This window comes from Nansenia antarctica (genome assembly GCF_963989245.1).
Source record: "Nansenia antarctica genome assembly, chromosome: 11".
Taxonomy (NCBI): Eukaryota; Metazoa; Chordata; class Actinopteri; order Argentiniformes; family Microstomatidae; genus Nansenia; species Nansenia antarctica.
Window position 1 is genome coordinate 6,417,724 of NC_137681.1, and position 25,512 is coordinate 6,443,235.

At 47.7% G+C, this 25,512-nt stretch overlaps 1 protein-coding gene across 1 annotated transcript in view; it reads right to left on the reverse strand.

Moving 5' to 3' along the window:
- Positions 1–773: 773 nt before the first annotated feature.
- Positions 774–25,512, reverse strand: part of LOC308167508 (voltage-gated delayed rectifier potassium channel KCNH4-like) — a gene marked incomplete at both ends in the record, with an annotated part of 65,250 nt that continues 40,511 nt past the window's right edge. The window contains 11 exons of the mRNA XM_080541925.1: positions 774–1,114; positions 1,259–1,886; positions 3,363–3,439; positions 4,382–4,473; positions 5,453–5,895; positions 7,307–7,345; positions 16,632–16,846; positions 18,495–18,744; positions 19,157–19,356; positions 21,637–21,831; positions 25,316–25,512. The exon at positions 25,316–25,512 is cut by the window's right edge and continues 11 nt beyond it. Coding sequence (XP_080398051.1) covers positions 774–1,114; positions 1,259–1,886; positions 3,363–3,439; positions 4,382–4,473; positions 5,453–5,895; positions 7,307–7,345; positions 16,632–16,846; positions 18,495–18,744; positions 19,157–19,356; positions 21,637–21,831; positions 25,316–25,512 — 2,677 coding nt within the window. The remainder of the gene's footprint in view (positions 1,115–1,258; positions 1,887–3,362; positions 3,440–4,381; positions 4,474–5,452; positions 5,896–7,306; positions 7,346–16,631; positions 16,847–18,494; positions 18,745–19,156; positions 19,357–21,636; positions 21,832–25,315) is intronic.

The following is a 25,512-nucleotide window of genomic DNA, read 5'->3' on the forward strand; positions in this document are numbered from 1 at the left end:
AAGGAATTGAGTCTTGAAAGTCCTTGAAAGGTGCTTGAATTTGATGTTTCAGAAGGTGTGGGAACCCTGGATATTCTTTATAACTGTTAAAGGGTCTCAGGAAAATGGCCTTTGTACTTTATCAAAGACTAAATCAGTAAGGTCAGACACAATTCTTGATAAAGATAGTTCACCAAAAAGTTAAGTCAAATCTACTTTGGACTTTTTGTTGTCTCTTTGTATAGGTAGACATTTTTAGCCAATTAACCTTGCTTAAGAAACTGAAGATATCTAATCGTTTGTTGTTTTCTATTTGATAATTTCCCCCCGATCTTTACTAAACCTGTAAGTCATGAGGCACTGCTCCATACTGTACTAACATTTCTGTCCACCTATGTGTCGAATCACCTCTAATCTCAAATGTCATTTTTAACTTCAATATTAAGAAAAGCTCCCTTCAGGCTGATCGTTCCATTGGTGATCAAATACTCCTCACAATTACACACTTAAAGAAAGCCAAAGTAATGCACAAATGACATGCTTTTGCATAGTAGAGCTGTAAATCGCATGAATGTTTGATAAACAAGTGATCCCAAAAAGTAGGGGAAAACACACCACACGTTAAGAATCCCCAGAGGAGTCACTTCAAACACTCTGATTTGCATGTTGTGTACGGTTCTGTATTCAGTGTTCAGCTACCCATACACTGCCAAGGGTCCAGTTGAGATTGTGACAAGCCATTCAATCAAACTCGCTCTGTGCTCTTCGAGTTTGAACGCCAACCGCTAGACCTCCTACGACGGGCTCTCGCTATCCCTGCTCTCCATGGACCCCCCGTTCCCCAACAGACACTCCAGACTGGTGTGTCCCACCGCGGCCGACGAGTCACAGAGGGGAAGGTGGGCACCGCACATGTCTGGCCGGGGGGGAGTACCTGAGTCTTGAGAGCAGACAGACGACGACCGCCTGGGGAAGCAGGGCGGAGAACTGGGAACGGAACGGACGGAGAAGTGGAGGTCCTCGTCGTCCAAGAGGTTGGACGTCTCCTGTGCGAAGAGGTCGTGACCCCCCAGGTCGTCGGAACCACCGATGCCAGCCACGTCTCCCTGCGGAGGCCGCTCGAGGCGGAGGAGGGCTTCGGAGGGCAGGTAGAGGTGTGGGGAGGAGGGGTAGGAGGTAGTGGGGGAGAGAGCGAGGAGGCTCTGAGTGGACGCGGGGGCGCTGGACAGCAGGGAGGTGTAATGCAGCTCGGCGGCACCGCAGCTCGGCGGCCGCTGACACAAGCTGGGCTGGGACTGGCTAATGCTCGCCGGGCTAGCGCAGAGGGCCCGCTCGCCAGAGTCTTCGTGGTGTCCAGCGGAGAGAGGAGCAGGGCATACACTACCACTACCGCCCTGGAAGGCTGGGCTGCTGATGTTGAGTAAAGACGACGGGACAGTCAAGGGGTTGGACGTGGTGCTGCTGCTACCAGAGCTGTGGCACTGGCCTTGTCTGGGTACAGAGCCTGTGATGTAGGGTTGGTAGAAGCTAGGAGGAGGGGCCTGGCTGGAAGACTGAGGCTGGGGCTGGGGCTGGTAGAGGCCCTCTGACTGCTGTGTCCCTCCAGTGGCTCTAGCGTGGTAGCAAGCGCCTGGGGCCCCTCCACTCCAGGGGCCTACAGGGTGGTGGCAATGTCCCTCCTGGCTCCCAGGGTCGTTATGGAGGTTCAGGCTGAGAGCCGGGTTGTAAGCCATATCGGTGCTGGTGGCAGTGGGGTTGGGGTTGGGGCTGGAGCCCAGGCGGACACCGTAGGTGTAAGGGGTGAGGGAGGCGGTGTATTGGTGGACCGCAACCTGGGCCTGGAGGAGGTGCATCATGTGATGGAGGTCCTTGGTGAGCTGGGATACCTCCTTGTTCAGGCTGCCCATCTAAGAAAAGATGATATGAAGTTATGGGTGAGATTGGCCTCGCATGGTACAGGTTGTCAGTGACAGTAACACAGTGAGTATCTCTAATATTTCTGTTGAAAATGGAATCATGGAAAAAGCAAGCCGTTTTGAGACCACAGCCACCACCCTCAAAATACTCAACATGACCCAACACTTGAGTTTTTAGTCACCCTACTGTAATCATCTTTGAAGCTCATCTCAAGACTTTATGGTACTAAACTAAAAGCTAAAGCTTGCAACAACTAGACAGTACATGTTCCCCTCTCTCTCTCTCTCTCTCTCTCTCTCTCTCTCTCTCTCTCTCTCTCTCTCTCTCTCTCTCTCTCTCTCTCTCTCTCTCTCTCTCTCTCTCTCTCTCTCTCTCTCTCTTTCTCTCTCTCTCTCTCTCTCTCTCTCTGCGACTGAGTGAGAAATGGCCTGCTTTCTGAAGCAGCACTAAACCCCCGAGAGGGGGGAGGAGGAGAGGAGGTGGAGGAGAGGAGGAGGAGGAGAGGAGGAGGAGGAGAGGAGGAGGAGGAGAGGTGGTAATTGATGCAAATAGGAAGAAAAGTGGAAGGGAACATGGGCGGAGGAGCCAAAGAAAGGAGGAGGAGAAGAAGGAAGGGGGGAGGGGTTGTTATCCGTTTTTGGGGGGTATTGTCGAGTCAGCGGCACCGAGTTTTCTCTGCATTGCAGAAGCACCCTGCTGATTAATTAATACCTAGTTCAGACAGCGCCTACCTAGGCCCATCTGTATACTCTCACTGCAGCTGCCTGCCATTTGCATCTACATTAGGGATGCAAGGCTGGACCACTTGCTAAGAGAGAAACCTGACATATTCTGCTTGATCTCACAATCTCATTTATCACCGTCAACATTCTAATTATTATTAATATATGAAGCAAGGCTCGGATATTTGTTCCCGAGTGACTTAATGAGATGTTTATTGGGTAATTACAGTCCATGCTTGTTCAATCTCAAGTAGATATATTTATGATGTTCCCTTCGCTTTCTCTCCTCATTTCTTTCAGTAACACAGAGAGTGCTGTGCATGTAATTGCAAAAAGGTGGTGTTAATTCACAAATAGAAGTCTCTAGCATGTCTCTGTTTGTGAATGTAATCCGTTTAATAGCTGCTACTACATCTTGCTCAGAGACCTTCGTCAGGCGTGCACAAACACGCTCGTTTCATTACGGCTTAATAGTATGACTGATTGGTTTACCAACTGTGGGGCGAAAGTTCAATTCATGCACTTGTAGTCTACATATTGCATTTCAAAATCGGCCTATAGACTTGCAGGAGGAGATCCCCTGCCCCCCCCCCGGCGCTTAGCGTGTTACATTATAGATATACAGAATGTGGCAAAAGCTTTATGTGAAATGAAAGTCACTTTAGATGCGAGTGTCCACTCAGCAGGAACGATGGTAATGTTAGATCAGACTCGGCGGGCGGGCGGTGCTGAGGTTTACTGTACCTTTTGGTTAAGCTGACTGATGTTTCGTCTCACCTCCTCCGTCTCCTGCAGCAGGGTGGATTTCACCTGCCTGGGGTCTGTGGAGTGTGAGGACGGAGAGGAAAGAAGGGCCTTTTAAACACGTAAACAACCACGGAGAGATACTTTCACTGTGTCTAAAGGATTCTGGCTTCAGCTTCACTTTCATACCATGCTTAACATGTCCTGTATCTATCATACAGTAGATGGGCATGGACACATATACACACTGGTAGACTGTTGCTATCTGTTGCTTGTTGTTTCAGTGTTTTCTGTTTTTCCCATATTGTCAGCATCTTTGAGCCCCGGAAAAGCGCTAAATACAATGAATTATTATTATTATTATTAGACTGCATGAAAGCCTGGGGTCTGTGGAGTGTGAGGATGAAGCAAAGGACATTTTAAACACGTAAACAACCATTGAATTGAATTGAATATAACTTTATTGTCCACCAAGGTGGAAAATTGCCATGGAGAGAGATACTTTCACTGTGTCTAAAGGATTCTGGCTTCAGCGCACTTTCATACCATGCTTAACATCTATCATACAGTAGATTTCACTGGTAGACTGCACAAAAGTGGTGAAAATGCTGACCATCTGCTGTTTCAGATGTTGTATGTGAGATTGGATTAGATTCATCACAAAAACTATATTTAGTGTGTGAAAGAAAAGCTTAACTGGATTATTTCTGCAGCATAGGTAGATTCTTTTTTTTTTTTTTGCCATACCCGGGAATACCCCATTACTAGGGAACTCCCAACTTTTTTTAAAGCTTTTGATTGAATAGCGTCCCGAGTCGTCCTCGACCTTGACTGTCATTCCATCTCTCCACCCCGATCACGTTTCGCATATGGAGAAGGGAGCCGTGTTGTCTCAGCTCACAGTTTGAACCCGATGTTCACCTTCAGCCATCTGCTCCCCCGGTGACACTCCCTGTGCAGTATACACTCAACATGGCCGACACAGACAGTTAATAGGGGGTTCAGGGCGGTTGTATTACCTTCAGCGGGACAGCCCGGGCTGGCCTTTGGCCCGCTCTGCTCCACGTTGAAGAGGAACGTGCGGCCGTTGTCCTCGATGCCGTCGACAACCCTGGGCAAGGGCAGAAGGGGGGGGGGGGGGGGGGGGGGGGGGTAAGAGTAACAGTAGAGCCTTTTCAATTATCCTGCAATTGCCAGGTGACCCAAGGAGCCACCGCCACCAGAGCCACACTGGCAGCCGGCCGCCCATCTGGGGTTAACCTGAGGAGAGGCTGCGTGGCACCTGTCTGGGCTGGGGGGACACCTAACTCCCACTGTACCACTTATACTGGATTACCTACATATGGTGTCGGCTGATTGGGTAACCTAGCGATACGTTATGAATATGGATGGTGCGGTGCGTTGGGGGTGAATGAGGTCAGACACCGTCTCGGCTAATAAGGTGCCGTGGGATCTGATGAAAGAAAAAAAACACTATGCAAATGCCTATCCATTATCATTAGCCATGCATAGCCGCTACGCATTGGTGTTAGCGGTTAGACTGTGACGTAGAAGTGTGGTTGATGGTTGTATCGGATCCACTCGATTGCTTTCGCACTGGGGTTTTGTTCATCCAGTGTATCTAAATACAGAAGACTACGGACTCTTTAACACTTAATCAGCCATGAGGGGTCATTTGACCCCTGTGAGTATCACAGGGTTAGGGTTCGGGTTCAATCAAATTCAATTAGGGTTCGGGTTCAATCAAATTTTAGGACCCTCCTTTCATGATCCATACCTTTTCCTAGATATGTGCATTCTACCACCCAGTATCCTTATATTTTCAAAATCACCTCAGGATAAGCTAGTATAAAGCTATTTTGCAGTTTTTCTGTCTAGGATGCAGACAGATAATTTACAAGCGGCCAACTAGTGGTCGTTGTGTGTAAATAGCAGCTTAGCATTATAAAGAGGGCGGCTCTTTTAGTAGGTAAAAAAAAGGCACGGCTGTTCGAGTGTTAACCCACACACACACACACACACACACACACACACACACACACACAAAAAAAAAAACTTCAAGTCTCAACAAGTGTGTTTGTGTCTAGTACCTGGGACTGAGGTCTGGGGGTCCGAAGCAGCTGAGGGTAGGGATGAGCAGCTTGGAGGGCTTGCAGCCGGCCCCCGTCATCTCCAGTCCCCCACCCACCTGGGTGGGCGGGCTGGCGGGGGGGGCGGTGGCCGTGGTAGGGGGGACGCCGTGCTGCTCCGACCTCTTATGCTGCGGAGACGGGCTGTGGGGACCCCCCCGGAGCCCCCGGCCCCCCATGTTGGGAGAGCGGCAGCGGCGGAGGGCGTTGAACTGACGCAGCTCGTCCCCCAGCAGGCCCCCCAGGGAGGTGCGGCGCACGGGGCTGCTCAGGTTGGGGAGGAGCAGGTTGTGGCGGGAACGCGACACCGGCGAGAGGTGGAAGTACTCGTCGGAAGAGTCGTCGGCGCCCTTGGTCTCCACGATGAAGGGGAGCTTGTGGTCGGTGGAGGAGGCACACGGGTTCTGGTTGGGTAGCACAGAACACATGTCATATGGATTCAATAATAATAATAATAATAATAATAATAATAATAATAATAATAATAATAGCTTACATTTATATAGCGACTTTCACAAACCCAAGGTCGCTTTACAAGGGAATGGGACAAACAGAACAGAGCCCAAGAGACAAACACACAGAACAGGAAACAGTAGAAAGAACTAATAAGCTGGCATGCAGACTATAGGTTGAATGCAGTGGTGAATAGGTGGGTTTTAAGGGCAGCTTTGAATATGTCCAGGGTTGGAGAGTCACGGATATCCTTGGGTAGAGAGTTCCAGAGGGTGGGGGCTGCCGCACTAAAGGCTCTGTACCCGAAGGTCCGGAGTTTGGTGCTGGCTTGGATGAGGAGGCCCGTGTTAGAGGACCTCAGAGTTCTGGATGGGGTGTGTTCAAGCCCTTTAAATTGATAGTGAATTCATATCTAACGGTTTTTACGTTTTAGGCTAGGGTCTTCGTATAATGGTAGATAGAGAAGGATGTGTGATGTATAAATACTGAATGTGTTTCTCTCAGGAAATCCTCATGAAAATGATGGGGAAATACATCCTATATACTACATATACTACAAGCTATGAGGCTAGAAGACATCCTTGCCTAAGGTAGCTCATGAGGCTCCCAGTTAGGACTAGCTATTGACCCAGTTAGCGTTCTAACCCCCAGGGTTTTTAGCTGTGCTCTCTTTTTTCAAATGAGTTTCAAGCTTTAGGGGAAGTCCTGGTGCCAACCCCCATAGAGCCCCCCACTAGCAACATGCCCCAGAAAACGGGGGTACCTTGATACACCCAGACACACACACACACACCTTGAAAAACATGCTTTTAGAATTATGGGTAAGAATTCTTCTAACAATCATGTCATAACTATACAACATAGGTAATGCAGCAGGTCTCTAGGAGTGCATTGTAAATCTATTACATTCTGATGTTTGTTATTTATTTATTTTGTTTTGTTTTGTTTCAGTGTTAAGAATGGAAAATTATGTTTATTTATTTATTTTGTGTTGTTTCAATATCAAGAATGGAAAATTATTAGTACTGTGGATACTGTAATTTATGTATTAAGTAATGGATTATATAATTTAAGTATTATTGTTCTCACTTGGAAGTGACGGATAGGGGTAGGACATGATAAGCTTAGGCTTTTGAACAGTGATACCTGTACTTTTCGTTATTAGTTATTTTATTTTTTATTTATTTTTTAAATCATGTGTGAAATAAAGATTCATTCATTCATTCATTAATTCATAGATTCATTCATTCATTCATTACAAGTGACAGGCAGGTTTGTAAGGTTTTTGGTGAAACAAATGAGAAAAGTAATGATCAGATGGAGAATGCAGGAAGACAGTATTGAAGTTACATATGAACTCACATGTGGAAGCCTGGGGGATCTGGAAAACCTAGTCAGTCCCTGCAAACATGACAACAGGATTGATTACAAATAGCATACACAGTGTAGACAGTTACACACACACACACGCACACACACACACACACACACGCATGCACACACATGCACGCACGCACACACACACACACACACACACACACACACACACACACACACACACACACACACACACACACACACACACACACACACACACACACACACTGCAATCTGTCATCGAAGTATTCCTCTGTAATCCATTCTTTGTTTATGTAAGTTTTCTTTTCTACTTTCTTTTCTCCAAGTCCTTTACAATGTTACAAAAAATCCTGTTTCTTGACCACTTATTTTCATGATTTTCCATATTCGGTCATGATTTAAATCAGCCTTGCCAGAGATGCGACCTTTGCCAGTCTGATAATTGGTCCTTTTCTGCCCTCCATGGCAGCTGAGTTCCACAGCCAAGTCTTCTCTCAGCTGCCATGGAGGGAAATTGCTAGCAATTTAACACAATTACCGCCTGGAACTGGATTACACAATAGTGTGAGACTGGCTTCACATGTGTGAGACTGGCTTCACATGTCATACATGGGTTTTCTTTCGGTCAGCAGAGTTTCGTGTTTGCATCACTACAAGTAATGCTCTCTCTCTCTGACAACATGTAGGCTACTCCATGTCTAGTGAGCCTCTGGTTAATATGAAAGGAACTGAATGTGAACATTCTCCACTCAAAGACGCTTTACAAACTGAAAAGATCAAGTAGTAATAATAAAAAGAAACCAATCATTGAGGAACACAGTGAAACTGCAACACAGTGAAACTGAAACCGTTGTCAATTAAAATCGACACTTTTGCACCTGGAACTAGAGTGTGCGGCTTCTACTTCATTCAATGCTACTCCCCTGCTCAACAAGAGGAAAAATGCTCCAAAGTCAAAGTGGGAATGATAGACATGTAGCAATGCAATATTAAATAACATTCCTAAAAGACATTAATTGTACATCAATATCAATTAGTGAGAAACTAATGCCACGAGTGACCCACATAGCAAAGGGATTTGGAGAAACTTGAATGGAAACTTGAAGATTTTCTCTCTTATGCCTGTGTGTGTGTGTGTGTGTGTGTGTGTGTGTGTGTGTGTGTGTGTATCAGAGCATGTGCGTGTTGTGAGAGAGTTGAGCGGTCAGAAAAAGCCTTCCTCGCTCACAAGGACTTGTTAACTCTCCACTGTGTAGGCCAATGAAGTCTCCTACAGTGTATGAAGAAGAATGCGCTTCATCATAATTAAGAAAAAAAAAAAAATGTTGCACAGATCAGGAACCCTCTACAGGAGGTAGGTGTGAATGCGTCAGAGACATGGTTTGGGCATGTATAACTACCACACCAACTGGCTAACTTGTCTTAATTGATGATGTTACTGCTATTGATGATGACAGCAGCAGCAGCAATTATTCTGAAGTGTAGAAAAAAATATTGTGGCTGCTCAAATACAAGCAAATGATTCCAAACTTAGTTGCCATAGCAACTAAGGCGTTTTTCAGTTGGATGATTCTTGACTGGCCAAGTCAATCTCCAGATTGAAATCCAACTGAACATGCATGAAGATGGCTGCAGTACAGGCCTGGCGAAGCATAAACAGAGAATACGCAGCAGCGTCTGTTGAATTCAAGCTGGGAATCTCTTGGACTCCAGAGTAATTGTTGATTTCAAATCCAAACTGTTGGAGTACAGAGCTAAAAGAAGGCAAGAATGCTTAATCTTGCCAATACTTGTGAAATCACACTGTAGTATCAACTATGCTTTGTTATGAATTATATTATGGAAACAATAACACATTTCAATTACAAGTGTTTGTTTTTTAAAATACAGACCTCCTTTTTAGAGTAATTCAATATACATCTCAGAAATAAACTACTGTAGGAGTGACGGCAATAACTGGACGATGTAGTCGGTTTGCCGGTAGAAAAACAATCATGTGCTTTATTCTCACTCTCTGCATGCGTACTGACAACAACATTATTCATCCATCTTTGTCCCACTTATATCCCGTCATATCACCCGCTAAGCAACCTGGGTGATTGAGTAAACACAAACATATCAACAGTGCTTTGTACAGGCTGGAACGCCGTGAATTATGAATACTCTGCTCACTAACGAGCGGTCACTACACACGTCCCCCCAGAATTCACAAGAACCGGCCCCAAAAAACGGTCAGGGACTCTGATAACTCGCCCAAAGCGACTCTGGCACCCTTGAGCAGGCACAGGAGACCGAGGCAGGGGAAAAACAACAGGCGGACGTTTGGCCGGCCTCGGACGGCAGGGCAGGGGGTCTGCAGGAGCTAGGGTCGGGACTGTTTTAACAGGGGGGCGACCGCGGCGGGGCGGGTGGGCCACCTCGATGGGACGGTCCAAGTCCAGATGAGCTGGCTTAAGGCGATCCACCGAGATGCGTTCCTTACTACCCCCCATGTCGATAATAAAGGATTTGTCGCCTGTCTCCACGACCCGGTAGGGACCATCATAGGGCGGTTGCAGAGGGGCTCGATGGGCGTCTTGGCGGATAAAGACATACCCCGCTGCCTTCAGATCAGGCGGGACACGTACCTTAGGAACGCCATGGCATGAGGTAGGGATCGGCCGGAAGGACTTGGCCTTGTCCAGCAGCGCACTTCGCTGTTCTGGTGCTGACCAGGGGACCGTAGCACAGGGGAGGAAATCCCCCGGAACCCGGAGGGGTTGGCCGTACACCAGCTCAGCAGAGGACGAAAGGAGGTCCTCCTTAGGTGCAGTACGGAGTCCCAGCATCACCCAAGGAAGCCTGTCGACCCAGCCGTCGCCCCGGAGATCGGCTTTAAGGGCAGCCTTCATGGACCGGTGAAAACGTTCACACAGGCCATTAGCCTGTGGGTGGTAAGCCGTAGTGCGGTGGAGGGAGACACCCAGCTGCTGAGTAATGGAAGTCCATAAGCCAGAAGTGAACTGGGCCCCCCGATCAGAGGAAAGGTCTGAGGGGACCCCAAACCGGGAGACCCAGGTGCCGATGAATGCGCGGGCCACCTCAGCTGTGGTAGTCTCCGTCAGTGGGACGGCCTCTGGCCAACGGGTGGTCCTGTCCACCATCGTCAGAAGGTGAGTGTACCCCCTGGAGGCGGGAAGGGGACCCACCAGATCAATGTTGACATGGTCGAAGCGTCTTTCTGGGACCGTGAACCGCTCCAGCGGGGCCTTAACATGACGATGGACCTTCGCACGTTGGCATGGCACGCAGGTCTTGACCCACCCACCAATGTCAACCTTCATCCTGGGCCAGACGAATTTCGCCGCAATCAGGCGCTGCGAAGGTTTCCTGCCTGGGTGTGAGAGGCCATGTATGGCCTCGAAAACTTGCCGTCTCCATGCATGTGGAACCACGGGGCGCGGCTGCTCCATGGACACGTCACAAAGCAGCGTTGTGCCGTCGTCACTGAAGGGGATGTCCGCCAACTGGAGGCCAGAAACTTCAGTCCTGCATGCCTGGATGTCTGGGTCCGAAACCTGATCCGCAGCCATATGGGTGTAGTCGATGCCGAGGTGGACAGCCCCGATAGTGGCACGAGAGAGGCAGTCAGCTACAGGGTTGTCCTTCCCCGCCACATGCCGAATGTCTGTAGTGAACTCGGAGATATAAGCCAGATGACGCTGCTGCCTGGCAGACCACGGCTCCGACACCTTAGCCATGGCAAAAATCAAGGGTTTGTGGTCCACAAAAACTGTGAATGGACGAGCCTCCAGCAGGAAACGGAAGTGCCTGACTGCCAAGTACAGAGCGAGGAGCTCTCGGTCAAAGGTGCTGTATTTTTGCTCACTGGAGCGGAGTTGTCGGCTGAAAAATGCCAGGGGTTGCCAAACCCCCTTGACCAGCTGTTCGTAAACGCCTCCAACGGCATAATCTGAGGCATCAGTTGTCAAGGCCACGGAAGCTTCAGGCACGGGGTGAGTCAGCATGGTCGCGCTCGCGAGGGCTTCCTTGGTGTCTGAGAATGCCTTTGACATTTCGTCGGACCATGCGATGATGTGCTTAGGGGTCTTGTCCTTGAGAGCCCCATACAGGGGTCGCATTAGGTGGGCAGCCTGGGGGATGAATCGATGGTAGAAATTCACCATCCCCAGGAACTCCTGTAAAGCTCTAATGCTGGTAGGGCGTGGGAGCTGCAGCACAGCGTCCACCTTTGATGGCAGCGGGACCGCCCCAGCAGTAGTGATGTGGTGGCCGAGGAAATCCATGGCAGGCAGTCCAAACTGGCACTTTGCTGGGTTGATGATTAATCCATGTTCCCGGAGGCGACTGAAGAGGAGACGGAGGTGGGATAGGTGCTCTGCCTTGGACGTGCTAGCTACCAGGATATCGTCTAGGTAGACAAACACAAAAGGGAGGTTGCCCAGCATGGCGTCCATCAACCTCTGAAAGGTCTGGGCAGCATTCTTGAGGCCAAACGGCATCCTCAAAAACTCAAAAAGTCCGAATGGTGTTATAACCGCTGTCTTGGGGACGTCCTGAGGGCTAACTGGCACCTGGTGGTATCCCCGTACCAAATCCACTTTAGAAAAAATAGACGCGCCCGCTAGATGGGCTGAAAAGTCTTGAATGTGTGGAACGGGGTAACGGTCAGGTGTGGTGACATCATTTAGACGCCGGTAGTCGCCGCACGGACGCCAGCCTCCGTTGGACTTGGGAACGAGATGGAGAGGCGAGGCCCAAGGACTGTCAGAACGGCGAATGATGCCAAGTGCCTCCATGGCTGCAAACTCCTCTTTCGCGATGGTGAGCTTGTGTGGGTCGAGGCGACGGGCCCTGGCATGCACTGGTGGGCCTTCCGTGGAGATGTAATGCATGACGCCGTGTTTGGTGGTAGCAGCCGAGAAGGTAGGTGTTGTGATGTCTGAGAACTCCAATAGAAGAGGAGAAAAATCGTCAGCCGGCGAGACAGCACTGGACAGCTTCATTGTGGCTGCGTCACTGCGCTCACATGACAAAGAGCCGAATGTCTCAGCGTTGACGAGTCGGCGGTTCCCCACGTCCACCAGGAGGCTGTTAGCGCAGAGAAAGTCAGCGCCTAAGAGGGGAGTAGACACTTTGGCCAACACAAAACTCCAGGTAAAACGCTGGTCAGCAAAACACAAACCCACAGTGCGCCTGCCGAAGGTAGCGATAGCACTGCCATTGGCAGCCTCAAGGGAGGGTCCTTGTTTCCCTGTTTTAATGTCTATTGCCGATACGGGCAGCACGCTCACCTGGGCACCTGTGTCACACAGAAAACGGCGGCCGGAGAGGGAGTCAGTGACGTACAGCAAGCCTGCAGAATGGCCGGCACCCACAGCTGCTAATGAGTGGCGGCCTGTGCGTTTCCCGACACACTGTAGTTGCATGGTGGTAGGCACTTCTTAGCTTTGTCCCCGAATTTCATATGGTAAAAGCACAACCCCGACGGCCTCACCCGTCGGGCCACAGCAGTAGCGGAGATGGAGAGTGGTTGGAACCCAAACTCATCCATGGTGGCTGTAAAACACTTCTTCCCAGCTGAGAAAAATATATCCGCTTCCTTGGCTAGCTGACGAAAGTCTGTTTTGATGGAATTAGCCATTGAAAAACGAACCTGGTCTGGTAACTGTTGCAGAAAAAGCTCTTTAAAAAGAAAACACGGCTGATGGTCGCCCAGCAAAGCTAGCATGTGGTCCATCAGTTCAGAGGGTTTCGTGTCACCGAGCCCAGGGAGAGAGAGGAGCTGGCGTGCACGTTCAGATTCAGACAAACAAAACGTATCTATGAGGTGCGCCTTCAAGGTAACATATTTGTGCTGTGCCGGTGGGTTTTCAATAAGACTCACCACTCTCGCTGCCGTTGAATTGGTTAAAGCTGCTACCACGTAGTAGTATTTGGTATGATCCACGGTAATATCCCTGAGGGCGAATTGAGCTTCAGCTTGTGCAAACCATGCGTTGGCATTTTGTTCCCAAAAAACGGGCAGCTTGAGTGAAACTGCGTTTGTTGTCATGTTCAAATGATCTCCGAAAACGTTCGAGAGAATGTCAGGGTCACCAATGTAGGAGTGACGGCAATAACTGGACGATGTAGTCGGTTTGCCGGTAGAAAAACAATCATGTGCTTTATTCTCACTCTCTGCATGCGTACTGACAACAACATTATTCATCCATCTTTGTCCCACTTATATCCCGTCATATCACCCGCTAAGCAACCTGGGTGATTGAGTAAACACAAACATATCAACAGTGCTTTGTACAGGCTGGAACGCCGTGAATTACGAATACTCTGCTCACTAACGAGCGGTCACTACACTACTTTAATAATAATACCATGTCTGTGTCTCATAGAACATTTCAATACAGACTTTAGCAGTTAATGTCAGTTTCTCCACTTAGTCATAGTGTGGTGCAGGTGTAGCTGTGGAAAGGGGGATATAGACTCGGAGAGCAGATATTAAAGGCAGGGTACTGAGTGTGTGCTAAGAATGATAGGTCAAATGCATGGTTGGGGTGCATGGCTGGGGTAAGTTGAGTTTGGGTCACTTCCTGAAGTGAACTTCCTGAATCTAAATCAAATTGACCCCAGTCCTGGTGGTGTTAACAGTGACATGGGCATGTGATAGGGGTAGGGGTAGTTTAGTGTTTGGTAGTGTGGCCAGGCGAGAGTTATAGGGGGTAGGGGTAGTTTAGTGTTTGGTAGTGTGGCCAGGCTAGAGTGTGCAGGTAGTGTCTCAGCAGTTCTTCAGCACAGAGTCCTTGTTCATCCCGGGCCCTGGGCCCTGGACCCAGGCCAGAACCCACTCCTATAGCAGATGGTGAGAGGGAAGTAGAACACTGCACATGTGATTCCCCCAAACTCACAACCTCATTACAAAGCCTTACTAGCATCCCACCGCATTAGACAGGATAGCACTGTTAGCCTGACAACGCAATAACAACTAAATGTCAACATGTTATTCTGAAGGCATGTCTTATACTACTACTACCCGACGTCCCAGTCGCTTTCTGAACAACCAGAAACAAAATGAAATAAAATAAAATGAATGAAATACAATAACAAAAGCATTATCCTTGATGCTTAAATCTCCTTCCAGGAAAACGAAAACAAAAATGAACAATGAAGCACTAAAATAATCCCCCCCAAAAACTGGAAAGACAACTGCAACAGCAACAACTAGGATACGTAACAGAGAAAAGATGGTCCAAATTCAAAACCCAAGATCATAACTAGACTCATCATAACTCCTCTAAGCAGAGTGGCGGAGTCACTCGTAAACTTCTTTTTGTTAACGAACCACAAGGGATTATGTTGTCCATGTGACTCCACTGTCTGTTGGAGAATGAGAGACGACTTGAAAGGCTTTCAGTCTGTCAGTCACATAAGCTACAGTAGACTGTAGAGTCGTCAGTCTGTCAGTCACAGAAGCTACAGTCGACTGTGGAGTTGTCAGTCTGTCAGTTATAGAAGCTACAGTCGACTGTAGAGTTGTCAGTCTGTCAGTTATAGAAGCTACAGTCGACTGTAGAGTTGTCAGTCTGTCAGTCACAGAAGCTACAGTCGACTGTAGAGTTGTCAGTCTGTCAGTCACAGAAGCTAGAGTAGACTGTAGAGTTGTCAGTCTGTCAGTCACAGAAGCTACAGTAGACTGTAGAGTTGTCAGTCTGTCAGTCACAGAAGCTACAGTAGACTGTAGAGTTGTCAGTCTGTCAGTCACAGAAGCTACAGTCGACTGTAGAGTTGTCAGTCTGTCAGTCACATAAGCTACAGTCGACTGTAGAGTTGTCAGTCTGTCAGTCACAGAAGCTACAGTCGACTGTAGAGTTGTCAGTCTGTCAGTCACAGAAGCTACAGTCGACTGTAGAGTTGTTGTTTTTTGTTTTGGTGCGAGAATAATCTAAACACATCATGACCCAAACAAATTACATTTTAATGTGTAAAAAGTAAAGGTACAGAATGTAAGTTTGCTAGTGCATATTGTCAATTTCTCCATCCGAATCTCCTACTCTTCTTACCTATTTATTATAACGTGTCCTTTTTAAAGCTGACATACATTCTGTACCTTTAAGCAACTGTTGACTGTTCTGGAGTTATTGGTCTTCCAAATCCTACAGTAACTGACTTTTAGACCAATGTCTAAGGAGCACTTATATAACAATATATATATATATACCATATTAAATACCAATATGAGACTTTTGTTATTATAGAGTAAGAGCAGAATATATCTGACGCAATGATATCACCATGACAACCCCCTGCCAACCTTACCGGTTTGGTTAAGAGTGCATTGGTCACAGAAAAGAGTGTCAAGGAGAGTGACAAAGTCAGAGAGGATTCGGGTGTAAAAACAGCCTGGATGTGTCATGTGATGTTCTATTCACCTTCAACACATGTGTTCAAGGGTGTGTAACATAAGAACATCGTGGACTTTTTTCTATTCAATGTTTTTAAAAAGTGTGTGTGTGTGTGTGTGTGTGTGTGTGTGTGTGTGTGTGTGTCTGTGTGTGTGTGTGTGTGTGTGTGTGTGTGTGTCACAGAGTCTTGTTTACGCTCCACTCTGCCGCTCCCCTCCAGTGCGCTCGCCGCTCACAGGGGAAACGCCGCCACTCAACACTCATTTATTGTTTTATTAGGTTTATAATTGCACCTTTTTAATGAAAGACACCTTCTTCTTCTTGTCATTTAACTAGTGAAGGAGAACGTTTTTGAAATCGCTGAGCCTACGCTTGTGAGGTGAGCCGTACCGGAGGAGAAACGGAGCGTGTGAAAAGAAGCCCACGCCCCACAGAAATGCCCCACTCCTCTGTTAGCCTCACTCCTCTGTTAGCCCCACTCCTCTGTGCTCCAGAGGAAAGACCCCCACTCTGCTCCTCCCTGCTCAGCTGGCACTCCACTGACATGCCTGATGTGTGTGTGTGTGTGTGTGCGTGTGTTTTCCTGTGTGTCTCACCTCAGCCTCAGCCGATGTGTGTGTGTGTGTGTGTGTGTGTATGTGTGTGTGCGTGTGTGTGCATGTGTGTGTGCGTGTGTGTGTGTGTGTGTGTGTGTGCGTGTGTGCGTGTGTGTGTGTGTGTGTTCCTGTGTGTCTCACCTCAGCCTCAGCCGATGTGTGTGTGTGTGTGTGTGTGTGTGTGTGTGTATGCGTGTGTGTGTGTGTGTGTGTGTGTGTGTCTCACCTCAGCCTCACTGTCCTCTTTTAGGTTGTAGGTGAGGTTGTGGTGGTCGTGTGTGTGTGTTTGTGTGCGTGTGTGTGTGTGTGTGTGTGTGTTCCTGTGTGTCTCACCTCAGCCTCGCTGCCCTCTCTCAGGTTGTAGGTGAGGTTGTGGTGGATGTCGGCGGTGAACAGACTGGCGTATTCAGGGTAGAGTTGCAGCACCTCCTTGAGAGCCCTGATGCTGATGTACTGTAGGTCACAGTAGGTCAGGGCCTTCACGTCCGCATTGGTCTTGATCACATGGTCTGTGTCCGGCAGGTCCGAGCCAATCAGATCTCCCTTTCCTACAGTGCGACCAACCACAACACGTAGAAAGCATCAAGGCATAATCATAAACAAACTCCATATCAAACGTCATATTATACATTCTGTACTTCATAACCAACTGGGTGCACCCCCCAGTCAATGAAACGTGACAATAATGTTGAAACTGAAAACCTTGAAGATCACTTTGGCATTTGTATTCAAAACTTTATCACCCCAACATTGAACAAGCTCTGAACAATCTAGTATGCTAGATTTGTAAGTATTCTTTCTAGTCTAACGTATACAAGCCCATGTATGCACAGTAAACCACCTACCATCCTACTCTCCAGCCTCTCTGAACAGGGCATCTCTGCCTCTGCACTCTCCTGGGTTTGTCACACTCAATCACACTCAACTCTCTCTTTCTCTCTTTCCCTCCATCTGACTCACAGGTGACTCACAAGGTGGCAACACTGAGTGTCTCTGAGTGTCTTGCAGATTATTTCTGCTTGGATGTCAGCCCACCACCTCGAGCTCAACCTTAATAAGACTGAGCTGCTCTTCCTCCCTGGGAAAGCATGCCCTCCTCTACTCTACTCTGTGACCTCATCCCGACAGCCAAGAACCTTGGGGTGTTCCTTGACAACCACTTATCCTGTGCGGCGAACATCGCAGCGACAGCACGCTCTTGTAGATTCCTCGTCTACAACATCAGGAGGACACGTCCGTTCCTCACCAGAATAGCAACACACCTCTTGGTCCAGACACTTGTGATGTATCGCCTTTGACTACTGCAACACACTCCTGGCTGGGCTCCCGGCCTCTGCTATCAGACCTCTGCAGTTCATCCAGAATGCTGCTGCCTGTCTGGTGTTCAATCTCCCCAAATTCTCCCATGTCATCCCTCTCCTTCGCACCCTTCACTGGCTCCCGGTAGGAGCTTCCTCGCATCAGATTCAAGACCCTGATGCTCATCTACCTGGCAGCAAAGGGAACAGCCCCTCCCTATTTGCAAGCGATGGTCAGCCCCCCAAACCCCTGCCCGATCACTCTGCTCTTCCACCTCTGCTGGCCACTTGCCACCGCCGCCTCTACGTGGATGCAGCAGTCACGCTACTCTGTCACGACTTTTCACTGTCCTGGTGCCCCGCTGGTGGAACGAGGTGCCCACTGCTGTCAGGACTGCAGAGTCACTACCAAATCTTCCGCCGTAGATTGAAGACCCATCTCTTCAGGCTACAACTTAATTGTCCCTCCTAAAACCTCCTCATCCCCGCTACCCCCCTGTACAGTTTCTCTACTATAAATAAAGAAAGATTGAAGACCCATCTCTTCAGGCTACAACTTAATTGTCCCTCCTAAAACCTCCTCATCCCCCGCTACCCCCCTGTACAGTTTCTCTACTATAAATAAAGAAAAAAAGAAAAAAAGAAAAGAAAAGAAAAAAGTAATTCTTCCTTCTTCTAGCATTGTAACTGCCAATGGCCCCTGGTTTTGACATAGATTACTTTTTCTTATGATGACTGACGGATAGATGATTCACTTACTTACATACGAACATGTATTTGTTGTAAGTCGCTTTGGATAAAGGCGTCTGCGCTAAATGCCCGAAATGTAAAATGTAAATGTAAGCCACTGAAATAACTGGCATAATTACTCAAAAAGCACAGAGTCACTCAGACATACCCAGGATAGCCAACACCATGCTGTCCTTGAGCACCTCTAGTGATCCAGAGCAGACAAAGTAGTTGGCGTGGAGCGCGTCTCCCTGCCTTATAAGGTACTCCCCGGGGGCGCAGAAGGAGGTCTTGATGTGCAGCGAGAGGGAGCGCAGGCAACCCCGGCTGGCCCCCTCGAACACGGGCAGCTGCAGGATGTCCTTGTTCAGGTGCATGGCGATGTCCGCCCGAAGCTCGTCTGGGAAGTCGTGCAGGAGCTTGGGGAGGCAAAAGAGGGAGGGGGAGCAAAGAGATTTATTTTGACACCAGTAGTCTCACTTAAGTCAGACACTCTCCATTAGAGAGTCTGATGGCGCACCTACTGTTGAAGTGGAGGCAGGCTGCATCCGGTGGAATTCACCAGATGGATAGATCCTGTCGACCAATAGAGAGGAGTCAAGAATGTGCTTGAAGCACATCTTCCGTCGGAGACTGAAGACCCATCTCTTCAGAGGCTACGCTCCTCTTGAGACATCTACTACCCCCCAGCACTGCGTCTCCTGAGACACCTTCTTTTCCCCCCTATACTGTGTCTCCTAAGACTTCTACTGCCCCCCTAACCCTAACCCTGTACTGTTTCTCCAGTGTCTATATTAAACTTAATGTGGTGGTGTCAGGGGTATACCCTACCTCATTGGCATCTATGCCGTTGTTGACAGACCAGGTGGTTTGGAAGTACTCCAGCATACGTTGTTTGAGCAGCTGGGGGAGGTGGTGCACACGTATGAAGTCCTTCAGGTCCTTCATGCGCGTGTGGTAGAGGGAACGTCGTGAATACATGCGCTGGATGATGGCCGTCACGTTACCGAAGACCACAGCATGCATCAGCGCTGGGGAGAGGAAGAGAAGTAGCAGGAGCGAGGTCAAAGACTGTAGAACAACAAGATACTGTAGCAAGAGAACGCTTTCTATGTCGAACGTACATAAAGAAGCTAAGAAGAGTTAGTGGTGGTTTAGTGGATAGTGAGTTGGACTGGTGATCTGAAGGTTGTGAGTTCAAATCCCGCCTGAAACCACACCACCACTAGTGTGCCCTTGAGTAAGGCACTTAGCCCTCAGGGGGGGATGTCCCTGTAATTCGTATTTGTAAATCGCTTTGTATTAAAACAGTGTCTGCTAAATGGCAAATTCTAATTCTGTATCAACAGCTTGACATCATTCAGTGTTGTGACTACCGCCATGACATTTACCACAGTGATTTGATTTGATTTTTATTTATTTGTTCAAGGGGGACACAGTACATTAATGAACACTTAAATGGAATGCGCACATATCATCAGTGTAAATGTACCCAATTATAGCCATAGGCTAATTTCCGTTGGTGGTCCCCCTGCCAGAAGTAACAGGGCTACATTTCCTAATGGAAGAAATCAGGTTATGGTTGCTTCGATGGCTTCGATGGCTGATTTGAGCAGTAGCGTAGGCAGCATGGTTGCTTTCCGTTTCTAATTTATTGTTTCAACATAAGTAGACTTCTACTTATCAACTGTCAATGTTTTTACAACATGTGGGAAGAGTGTGGAGGACCCATGGTGGCAGTCACAGCCCTAATGATGCTTTTTTTGTTTTGTTTTGGAGTTTTTTTTTTCTTTTCTGGTTAATATTCAGTTGACATTCGCTGTTTTGAAGGTTTATATAATTTATTCCATCCTAGCCATGAATGAATAATAAGTCCATAATATGTCAATTTTGTGCGTTTTGTTTCTCTACAGGAGTCGGCTTGCCCTGAATGCTGACATTGTAAGAGTGACATTAGAGTGTCACCGCTGTGTGGCCAGTGGCAGCTGTACAATTTGACTGAACAAACTTATAACAACAGTGCTAACACCAAAAGGTCTGCAAATAGTGAACCATCCCTTTAAGCATCCATGTTAAACAACCATCCCTTTAAACATCCATGTAACCATCCCTTTAAACATCCATGTAACCATCCCTTTAAGCCTTCATGTTAAATAACCATCCCATTAAACATCCATGTAACCATCCCTTTAAACATCCATGTAACCATCCCTTTAAACATCCATGTGAAACAACCATCCCTTTAAGCATCCATGTAACCATCCCTTTAAACATCCATGTAACCATCCCTTTAAGCATCCATGTTAAACAACCATCCCTTTAAACATCCCTGTAACCATCCCTTTAAACATCCATGTAACCATCCCTTTAAGCCTTCATGTTAAATAACCATCCCTTTAAACATCCATGTAACCATCCCTTTAAACATCCATGTAACCATCCCTTTAAACATCCATGTAACCATCCCTTTAAACATCCATGTTAAACAACCATCCCTTTAAGCATCCATGTAACCATCCCTTTAAACATCCATGTAACCATCCCTTTAAGCATCCATGTTAAACAACCATCCCTTTAAACATCCATGTAACCATCCCTTTAAACATCCATGTGAAACAACCATCCCTTTAAACATCCATGTAACCATCCCTTTAAACATCCATGTAACCATCCCTTTAAACATCCATGTAACCATCCCTTTAAACATCCATGTGAAACAACCATCCCTTTAAACATCCATGTAACCATCCCTTTAAACATCCATGTAACCATCCCTTTAAACATCCATGTAACCATCCCTTTAAACATCCATGTGAAACAACCATCCCTTTAAACATCCATGTAACCATCCCTTTAAACATCCATGTGAAACAACCATCCCGTTAAACATCCATGTAACCATCCCTTTAAACATCCATGTAACCATCCCTTTAAACATCCATGTAACCATCCCTTTAAACATCCATGTAACCATCCCTTGAACCCACTGTTCAACAAGAGTAACACATTGAGCTGTATCATATCCAAACTTGTGTCATGCTGCTGCATTCTTTGTGTCAATAATCTCTCTGGTCGGTCTCTCTGATTTAATTATTTTGCAGATTTAAAGCATCAGTGAACCACAATCTGGGCATGGGCGGCTGGACATACATGGGCATACATGCCCGGCAAGGGCAGTTTAACTAACTGTCACTAACTAAAATTGGCTCCCCAATCGGCTTGCCAGACTGGGGGTGCATGGCCCGTGGGAAGGCGATGGCTTGCCAGACCGGGGGTGCGTGGGGTCCCGGGGAAGGCGGTGCCAGACTCACCCCCTATGAGCATGGTGCAGATGGAGAAGATCTTCTCGGCGTCCGTGTTGGCGCAGACGTTGCCGAAGCCCACGCTGGTCAGGCTGCTCAGGGTGAAGTAGAGGGCGGCGATGTAGGAGCTCCGCACAGACGGGCCGCCCAACGTGCTGTTGGCGTACGGCGTCTCCAGGCGCTTTCCCAGCTCGTGGAGCCAGCCTGGGGGGTCAGGGGTCAGGGGGGGTCAGAGGGGTCCGGGGGAGAGAGGGTTTAACCAGAGGGTAAGGTTTTTTTTTTTTGTTACAATTGTTTATTGGCAATCATTGAGGCCGGGAGTGGAGAGTGGTGCAGAGATGTCAGAAGAAATGTGTCAGACCAACAAGCCAGAAGAGAGAGTTCGTTTGAGGTGACTTGGCCACACAAACATTTAGTTTGTTCACCAGTGACGACTTCACCATAGTTTTTTTTGTGTTCGTGGTGGTTCAACTTAGCTAAAGTTAGTTAGTAGTGGGTATCTAAACAACTCTGAACCACGGTTTAAAGTTTCTCCTGTCCAATAGACTACTAGGAACTAGGGCTGGGCAAACGATCAAAATTTCTTTTTCGATAATCGCAAGAATTAACGATCAATTATCGATTAATTGATGAGCTTTTTTTTCATCAAAAAAATAAAAAATAAAAGGCTCACGTGGGCAGAAATAACAAGCATGTTTTCCTTGGGGAAAACACTTTATTTGTGTTGCTATTGCACACATTCATTCATTCACATTCAAACTAGACACTACAGTCCGATAACAATCCTCTTAAACAAGGCAGTGAGTAGCCTAAATTGTTTAACTTAAAAACACATTTTACGTTATAAATAAAAATATAGAAAATAAGTTACTCACCATAGGAGCAGTAAAAAAACAGTTACTCACAAATAGGAGGATAACTGAAAACGTTAGTGTCCTTAAAAAAAAATATATATATATTAATGATTATCGAGCAAAATATTTTGTGATCGACCAAGATCCTTCTCAGCTCCTCGGTTCCTTGACATTTCAATCCTCACTCTTTTCTACTGCTGTTGTTTGGAGTTGTGAAAACCCATATATGTTTGGGGTTGTGAAAACCCATATATGCTCCATTTAAATGGAAGTTACTGCACAGAGGCACACTGGAATAGCCACTGTTGGTCTTTCCAATGGGATGTGACCCAAACAGAGAAGCCCTTGACTCAACGTGGAAGCGAGAGATCACCAGGCCTGTTGGTGACTGTCTCAGCACTTCTGGTGTTAAGAACGAAGCGGACATTATAGCTTGTTTTCGGAATGTTCCAGACAATTAAACACTGGATCGGTAGCGGAACGAGCGTGGTTGACTCTCACATAATGCGAGCAACAACAGGCCGACTGAGGCTTGGTAAATGGTAAATGGACTGCACTAATATAGCGCCTTTATCCAAAGCGCTTTACAACGGCCTCTCATTCACCCATTCACACACACATTCACACAACAATGGCGGCAAGCTACCATGCAAGGCGCCGGCCGGCCCGCTCACTGGGAGCAATTTGGGGTTCAGGGTCTTGCCCGAGGACACTTCAACATGTGGCCAGCTGTGGGTCGAACCGCCAATCTTCCAACCTTGCGATCATTAGATGGCGGCTCTACCTCCTGCGCCACAGCCGCCCCAGCCGCTTGGGACTGGCACTCCGATCCTTTGTCTAAGATTCGTGGGGAAATCTCGTAGTGTCCGCCCAAAATAGACCTGACTGCTAACCGCAATGAATCGGCGGGTATCTATCCAGTTACCAGCACCACAGATTATATGTTATTGACGAATCATATCATATGCCATATCATATCATCATATCATAACCACACCACACCATATCATATCATCATATCATATTTATCCAGAGCACAGTAGGCAGTAGTGAGTTCATACATTTTCTTGAATATACAACTGTACAATTGCTAGCACCACGTTCTACCAAACAAGCAACACAGGACAGAAAAACAACCTTCAATCAGTCACCACCAGCAAACATCAGTTGCATCAATACATCCTGATTAATACAAATTCCACTGATTGAATTTGATTTCGATTCAGTTCTGCCAACAACCACTTTATACCCAATAATCAAGCCTTTTGTCTGTGTACGAGAGGCATCAGACACAATCAAACAGAGTAACTATTAGCTAGTCCCAGGTACGTAATGAGACGTTTCCATATATTGTACATAAAACACCTTTGAGTTTCCCTCTGTGGACTTAGGTTAAGCTCTCAGGAGGAAGTTACACATTCTTCAACCAACGAGGCAGTGTATTTTTAGGGGTGTTGTCAGGAAAGGTGTTTTGTACGGGCTGTAGGAGACACTTACGCTTAGATGCCGTGTCATTACAGAGTTAAAGTAAGAAGGGGTTTGGACACACAGACAATTATAATGTTATGGTCTACTGTACAGTATGCTCCTATACTGTGTAATTATGGAGTTCGGTGTCAAAAGCTTATTTGGCGGTGGACAGAAGCCAAGTTAACTGGTTGAGGTAACTACATGATCCAGGCTTTTCCTAGTTTCAGAGACCTTGGTGAAGTCGGTGGCAGAAAGACGTTACAGAGGGGGGGAATGTCAGCGGAAATTAATTACGCCCGCCTCACGACTCATCAAGGTCTTGCTTCGGCAGAGCTCCAAAGAGGGGCATTAAAATGGAATTCATAATCCATCTGACGCTTTGAACCAAAGCCACTTACATTGCAGTGAGTGCATCCATTTTTCAGTATGTGTGACAGCGGCTGGTGAAAGGGGTAACCGGGGGTAACCGGGAAGTGCGTTGCCGTGCAACTGGCATTGGTGCAAGGGTTCAGATAGAATCAGAAGGCTGCCCCCTGCACTGTACAGGTGACATCAAGGAGCAGATACAGTAAGTCCTGCTGGTAATTAATATAGTAGGTGTGATCTGAAGTTGGAAAGTGATTTGATGGGAGTCGTTACCCTCCCAAGACCCACACACACACCACACCCCACCCCACCCACCTATACCACCTCCCACACACACACACACACACACACACACACACACACACACACAGACACAGACACAGACACACACACGTGAACACACACACACATGCTCACACACACACACACGTGCACACACACACACACACACCCATATCAGGGTTGTCCCAGCCTGTCCCAGGTTACCCTCCCAAGACCCACACACACACCACACACCACCCCACCCACCCATATCACCTCCCACACACACACACACACATATACACACACACACACGTATGCCAGACTGAAGGGCGTCAGTCCCTCACCTATGTCCCAGGTGTCCCACCTATGTCCCAGGTGTACACACACACACACCTCACCTATGTGCCAGGTGTCTCACCTATGTCCCAGGTGTACACACACACACACACACACACACACACACACACACACACACACACACACCTCACCTATGTCCCAGGTGTCATTCTCACCTATGTCCCAGGTGTCTCACCTATGTCCCAGGTGTCAGTCTCACCTATGTCCCAGGTGTCTCACCTATGTCCCAGGTGTCTCACCTATGTCCCAGGTGTCTCACCTATGTCCCAGGTGTCAGTCTCACCTATGACTCCCAGGTGTCAGTCTCACCTATGTCCCAGGTGTCAGTCTCACCTATGTCCCAGGTGTCAGTCTCACCTATGTCCCATGTGTCTCACCTATGTCCCAGGTGTCGGGGTCGTGGCTCTCCATCTCCTTGCGTCCGATGATGTACCAGATGCAGGCCATCCAGTGGGCCAGCAGGGCGAACATGGACATGAGCAGGGTCAGAACCATGGCGCTGTACTGGGAGTAGCGGTCCAGCTTCTGGAGCAGGCGCAGAAGTCGCAGCAGACGCACCGTCTTCAACAGGTGG